Source organism: Poecilia formosa, unplaced genomic scaffold (assembly GCF_000485575.1).
Source record: "Poecilia formosa unplaced genomic scaffold, Poecilia_formosa-5.1.2 Scaffold737, whole genome shotgun sequence".
Taxonomy (NCBI): Eukaryota; Metazoa; Chordata; class Actinopteri; order Cyprinodontiformes; family Poeciliidae; genus Poecilia; species Poecilia formosa.
This window is the reverse complement of record NW_006800676.1, coordinates 124,010-131,209: the sequence shown is the minus strand read 5'-3', so window position 1 is coordinate 131,209 and position 7,200 is coordinate 124,010. Positions and strand designations below refer to the sequence as shown.

At 40.6% G+C, this 7,200-nt stretch overlaps 1 protein-coding gene across 3 annotated transcripts in view; it reads left to right on the top strand.

The window, feature by feature from the left end:
- Window positions 1-85: 85 nt before the first annotated feature.
- The window catches only part of ska1 (spindle and kinetochore associated complex subunit 1), an 11,042-nt gene continuing 3,927 nt past the window's right edge, over window positions 86-7,200 (top strand). Inside the window, exons 1-5 of one of the 3 annotated variants that reach the window (XM_016666538.1) lie at window positions 86-219; window positions 1,606-1,691; window positions 1,775-1,914; window positions 2,034-2,128; window positions 2,990-3,106. In XM_016666538.1, coding sequence (XP_016522024.1) covers window positions 1,610-1,691; window positions 1,775-1,914; window positions 2,034-2,128; window positions 2,990-3,106 — 434 coding nt within the window. In that variant the 5' untranslated portion in view covers window positions 86-219; window positions 1,606-1,609. Of the gene's footprint in view, window positions 233-1,605; window positions 1,692-1,774; window positions 1,915-2,033; window positions 2,129-2,989; window positions 3,107-7,200 lie in introns of all 3 variants that reach the window. The other 2 variants (XM_007542880.2, XM_016666537.1) reach the window with 2 other exon arrangements.

Here is a 7,200-nt window from a genome sequence, read left to right as displayed (position 1 = left end):
GGGGGTGGGAGATATTCAAGTTTAGAAATGTCCTCTACAGAGGTCAAAAATGAACTACTGGTAGTCAGGTCAGGAGGATATATATATAATATAATTTTACCCAGTGTCATTGAACGCAACAGCACCACAGCGCATGCGCTAACCTTTGACGTATCACCTGAGCTAGCGTTCAAATAAACCGGGAAATATCTGTTTATGTTTATTTTATTTGGAAATAAGGTATGTGGTTTGTGTAAGTATGGATTTTATTAGGATTCTTTTTACGTTTATCGGCACATAAATAAGCTAGAAAACATTATAGTATTATGTTCAAATATTTGCTTACTCTATGTTTCGTTTAGAGCAGAAGAATACATATATTTCTCCTTGAAAAGTCGAGTAACATTCGTTGTTTTCAATTTCGTTTTTTTTTTAAAGCTAGCTGGTGTTCAAATGAAATTAGAGCAAAGTTATCCGATGAGACTATACGGTCCTTAGGAGATGGTAGAATGCTATTGAAGACGCCACAAAATCATCACTAGCAAAAGACCTTTTCACATGTTCGCCTCGCATCTTGTTATTCATGAGTTTGAATTTAAACCTGTTGAGCCTGAAGGCCAGATATAATCTAATTGTATGTACAGCTTAACCTATATGAAAGTACGCTTAATCAAAAAGGTAATTTATTTTGATGATTCACCTTTCAAAGTAAAAATCCACACGAAATCGGAATGTTTATTTCTGTTGAATTTGATTATTACAGCTAATGGAAAACCCAAAGTTTGGTTTCACGGGAAATTTGAATAATGTATCTGATTATTAAAAATTTATTTTTAAAAATGTGAGGTTGAAAGTGGTCATGTACTGTACAGCAAGCTACATACATTCAGTGTTTGGTCGAGGCTCCTTTTGCATTAATTGCTGCATCAGTGCGAGTTGGCATGGAGGCGATCAGGTTCTTTTAAAGGCCCTCGGTTAAAACCAATGTTGGTTGGATTTTGTGCATTTATTTAAAAATAAATAACACTTTGATATAGAGTTATTAAATTACAATTCAGTATGCCATTAAAACTGTTTTTGTATAGTGAGTTTCCAGATGAAAGGATCAGAAGGCCAAAGAGCAGATGGCTGTTATATCTGTCTATACATATTCAGCATATGTAAGCATCATATTTTGCTGCTTGCACCAAAGTTATGACAGGCCAGCACAATAGTCATACAGATGATGTAAAAGTTCTGGCATGTTGAGCTCTACAAGCCCCTCTACATCCTAACTCACCTAAGGCTTTTATGATGGGAAACTTTGCTTCCCTAAAATCTAAATATCCATATCTTTGATTTTACCCTTTAAGAATATTTATTTTGTTGTTCAGAAAGCAATGATTACTTATTGTCCAATTAAATATCGCCAGATCTGTCTTGTAGTGTAAAGTGCTTTCAAGAACTACTAATGCTGTTCAGTTACCATTAACTAGAAGAAAGGTGTCTCTTATCATACAATCTGCTTCTCAATAGGTTTCACAGTTTGGGCTTTTGTGCTGGTATTTGCTCACTGTACATTTTCCTTTGTTCTTGATCTACACCTTTATTTTCATTGTGAATAATTTTAAAATGTCTGTGTTCTAGGACAATGGCTGACCTGGAAGAAATCTACCAACACTTTCAGAATAAACTCTCATCCTTACAGTGCATGCTGGATCTATCCGCTGCTGGTATGGCAGTGTGTTTTGGTTAGTTGCAACCATATAAAACTATGTTTGAAATTATGACTGGGCTTTTTCTTCTTCACATTTAGACTTGCCCCAGCAGAAGATAAAGAAACTGGGACAAGAAGTATTGGGACTTGGAAGGATGCTGGAGGAGTTTGAAAAATGTGTCGATCAGCAGAAAGAGCAACTACTGCAGCTGAAGGTCAAGTTTTTGCTGAAGTGTTTGGTGAATGAGCAGTGCTTGATATTCAGAATTCACAGGACAGTTTCAGAAATAAGTTAGTCATTTTTCATCTTGTGCCTCTGCTTTGTTGTAAATAAAAACCATGCTTTTATTGCTTTTAGGAACTTGAGAAGTTATTTCAAAATTATCTGGAGAGTGTTCAGCACATGAAGGACAACTTTCCCGCACACATTCCTAAAAGGAAAAGTCCAGTCAAGTAAGAAGATAATGAAATTCTTGTTTTGTTTATATGAAGAGCTGTTAATATATTTTGTATGGGTTATTTTATCATTTTCATTGTTGCCATGTATCTGTATAGTAAGTTACTTGTTTCGTGACAATAAGAAAAAGAAGCATCTGTTGTATCTACAGTCTAGAAAATGTTTTGTTTTTTCTTAAAAAAATAAAACTTTTTATGTTGTTGAGAGCTTCAATATTTTAGAAACCTTAAAATGCAGTAATCATCATTAGTAAAAATAAATACTGTCCTACTGTAACATCATGAAGGGGGACACTAACTCTTAGTTGACCATAATATTCTGTATTTGATTACATTCATTCAACGTTTCAGGGTTTCCCCCAGAAAACACTCTAAACTCTGTTGTAGAGGTGCTAGTGAAGCTATCCAGCAGCCTACCGTTTATTTGAGTTAAAAATGTTTAAAGTTGACAGGAAATTTGAAAGTAATCTGAGGCAATTTTGTATTATTGGAAGAGATATTAACAATACCTACACCAACTATAAAGTCTTAAGTGTTTCACCAAAGAGACTCTTTAACCCATCTTTGCCATCACTGATACTGGTAAATAAAAAAACCTATAATAAATGAACAATACTTAGCTTGGTGGGGTAGCAAATAAAGCCTGTAGGACTGTAATATCTGATGGCAGTGTTTCCCCTAGAGACTTAATGTTGGAGGGGGATTGGGGTTAATTTTCAAGGGTGTGCATTACCCCTGATTTAACTGTGGTGGCCTTGTTGGCAGGACGGGGTGCCCCCCTTGAAAAATGGTAGGAGCAACCATAAGGATCTATTGTGTAGCTTTGAATGTTTGACAGTTATTATATTTGGTTTGCAGGGACAACAAGCCAGCAGATAATCAGCCAGCCTGGGCAGAAAAGACTAAGAAGATCAACAGGAACTTTGTGAAAGAGGTGGATTATATCACTACACAAGAGTATGAGAGCATCCCTCAGTAAGTCATTTTTTTAAAGTGTAGTTTTGCATGACAACATCTTATGATATAAATATGAAAGAGTCATACAGATGATGTAAAAGTTCTGGCATGTTGAGCTCTACAAGCCCCTCTACATCCTAACTACATATCAAAATGGATATGAAAAAAAAACTTGGAAAGTTAGATTATAAATATATAAATAAATAAGCATAGACAACATAGCTCATTTTGAAGAAAGCCTTTTGTAAGAAATTCCCTTAATCTTGTGATTAAGGGAATTTAATCACAAGATTAAATTCTTGATTTTAATCTTTACCAAGAACAAACTTTATCCCAGCGTTTTCAGTGTGTTACCGACCGCAGTGAAGTTGTTCTCAAGTTGGATATTGGATATTCGCGCTCTGTGGAGTAAGGGGTGTTTAGCTCAAGATTGATCTGATTTATGAACGCTAATTTCGGCCAGCTGTTCTCTACCGCTCCCTCCTCAAGCGCTTGGAGGTTCACATGGGGCCGTAAATTTCCGAACCAAACTCTCCTATAAATAAATGCCTTGCCTTGTGACCAACTGATACAAAAACGTGGTAATTCATGCTATTACACGAGGCACACTATCCTCTATTCAAATTTTAAGTCATATTCAATATTTTAACTAATTTTAATATTAATAAATGTTTTCTTAAATAGCTTCCAAATCGTGTGCCCCATTAACTCAATATCAGTGTGAAATTGTTCTACTAGACTGTATAGATGAGGCACACTCATCTTTATTATATTTTAACACTTTATATTTTTTAACTGTTTTTGTAGTCAAAATTTTGTATTTCTCTTCAATAGCTTCTAGGTCATGTGACCTATTAACTCAAAATCTGTGTGAAATTATTCTACTAAACTGTATAGATGAGGCACACATTTTTATTCCATTTTGACCCCTTTTTAATTATTTTTTTTTACTAATTTTATATTTAAAAAATATTTTTTTAAAATGTTCATATGATGATCATCACATTTGTTACCTGTAACGTTCAGTTACATAAAATTCTAGGACAGGATCTATTTCATTACATGTTCACTTCTTGCCTGAAATATCTTAAATACATACAACAAATATTTACTTAAAGTGTGATCTATTTCATAACATTTACTTGACACCTTTATCTTTTACTCTGAAATGTCTAATTACACATTCAATGTTTAAAGAAGGGCTCTTTCATCTGGTTTGTTTATTACATTAAATGTTTACTGTAAAATGTCTGATTATATAATTGTTTACTTTAATCACATAAAAATGTTTATTTAAAAACAATCTTTCATTACATGTATGTTTATTACCTGAAATATTTTAAATGTCAAATTTTTACTTAAAATGTGATTAATTTCATCACCTGCTTACATGCAACTTTGAAGTGCTTGAATCAAACCTTTCATGAATGTTTACCACATTAAATTATTAAATGAGAGAAAACAGCCACTTCCAACTGTACACATATTTCAACACAAAATAATGAGGGGAACAAATACAATTTTCTTTTTTTACTATCTACATTTTACATAAAACTGTACAAATATTTCAGAAATAATGAGTGCAGAAAATCTTTTTCCAATCTGTGTTTTAATCAACAGTGCAGCATTGCAGTTGCATATTATCTGCAGGTTTCATTTGCATTAGGTTTTGCAACCACACTAGAACACATGTTCACTAAGCTGCAGCACACAAACACAATCTTGTCAAGAAGTACAACCTGTTCACTCTGACATGTAAGCAGCAACCTAATTATTATAGTTCTGTGTAACATTTTGTATTTGTTCCTCATGCAATCAATCACTCTTTCCACATGAATTCTGAGGTGAGCTAAAGCTCGTGTGTCTTCAATGTCTTTAGCAACAAGTTGACATCTCCCTTTAGTGATTGATGGCATTTTGACCTCAGCACACATCACTCTTACACTGTCTTTAATATCAAAGCCTCTGTCAGCTAATACAATATCCCCAGGTAATAAATTGGAGAAGAAGGCCACAGTTTTCTGTTATGTGCTTGTCTGATGCATGCCCGCCTCATCCCTTAGAAAAATAATAATAATAAAAAAATCGACCCATGTGGTGTTATACCATCCATCCATTTTCTTCCGCTTCATCCGGGGTCGGGTCGCAGGGGGAGCAGCTTCAAAAGGGAGGCACAGACTTTCCCCTCTCCCCAGCCTGGACGCCAGGGAATGGCTGGCCTGGCGTTCCCAGGCCAGCCGTTCTGTAATGAAGAAACATAGCCCCTCCGGGGTGTCCTGGGTCTTCCACCGGGGCCTCCTCCCGGTGGGACGTGCCAGGAACACCTCACCATGGAGGTGTCCAGGAGGCATCCTGACCAGATGCCCAAGCCACCTCAACTGGCTCCTCTCGACGTGAAGGAGGAGCAGCTTTACTCTGAGTCCCTCCCGAATGACTGAGCTTCTCACCCTATCTCTAAGGGAGAGCCCAACCACCCTGCGGAGGAAATCCGCTTGTATCGGCGATCTCGTTCTTTCTGTCATGACCCAAAGCTCATGACCATAGATGAGGGTGGGAACGTAGATTGATCGGTAAATCTAGAGCTTCACTTTTTGACTCAGCTCTCTCTTCACCACGACGGACCGGTACAGCGCCAGCTTCACGGCAGACACTGCGCAAATCTGCCTGTCGATCTTCCGCTCCCTTCTTCCCTCATTCGTGAACAAGATCCCAAGATACTTAAACTCCTCCACTTGGGGCCAGGACATCCCCCCGATCCGGCTCAAGACCATGGCCTCGGATTTGGAGGCACTGATCCTCATCCATACCAGAATCGCCTCGAAGCCGTGCAGAAGTCTTTTTCCATGGGCTCTCCAAACTACTCCCACGCCGGAGTTTTTTGCCTCAGCAACCACCCGAGCCGCATGCCGCTTTGCCTGCCGGTACCCATCAGCTGCTTCTGGAGTCCCACAGGCCAAAAAGGGCTGATAGGACTTTTTCTTCAGCCTGACAGCACCCCTTATCGAAGGTGTGCTGGGTTCGAGGGTTGCCGCCGCGACCTTGCGGCCGCAGCTCCAATAAGCAATGGAGGCACGGAACATGGTCCACTCAGACTCAATGTCTCCTGCCTCCCCCGGGACGTGTTCGAAGTTCTGCCGGAGATGGGAGTTACAGCTCTGTCTCACAGGGGACTCCACCAGACATTCCCAACAGACCCTCACAACATGTTTGGGCCTGCCAGGTCTGACCGGCATCCTCCTCCAACACCGGAGCCAACTCACCACCAGGTAGTGGTCAGTGGACAGCTCTGCACCTCTCTTCACCCAAGTGTCCAAGACATACAGCCGCAGATCCGATGATACGATGACAAAATCGATCATCAAACTGCGGCCTAGGGTGTTCTGGTCCCAAGTGCACATATGGACACCTTTATGCCTGAACATGGTGTTCGTTATGGACAATCCGTGACGAGCACAGAAGTCCAACAACAGAATACCACTCGAGTTCAGATCGGGGGGGCCGTTCCTCCCAACCACACCCCTCCAGGTCTCACTGTCATTGCCCACGTGAGCGTTGAAGTCCCCCATCAGAGCAAGGGAGTCCCCAGGAGGGGCACTCTCCAGTGCCCCCTCTAAGAACTCCAAGAAGGGTGGGTAATCTGAACTGTTGTTTGGCCTTCAAGCACAAACAACAGACAGAGCCCGTCCCCCACCCGTAGGTGGAGGGAGGTTACCCTCTCGTTCACCGGGGTAAACCCCAATGTACAGGTGCCGAGATGGGGGGCAACAAGTATGCCCACTCCTGCCCGGTGCCTCTCACAGTGGGCAACTCCAGAGTGGAAGTATGTCCAGCCCCTCTCAAGGAGACTGGTTCCAGAACCAGAGCCATGCGTCGAGGTGAGACTGACTATTTCTAGCCAGAATCTCTCAGCCTCACACACTAGCTCCAGCTCCATCCCCAACAGAGAGGTGACACTCCACATCCCAAGAGCTGCAGCTGAGGATCAGACCGCCAGAGTCCCCTCCCTCGGCTGCCGCCCATCACACAATGCACCCGACCCCTCTGGCCCCTCCTACAGGTGGTGAGCCCATGGGAAGGGGGTCCCATGTCTCCTCTTCGGGCTGAGCCCGGCC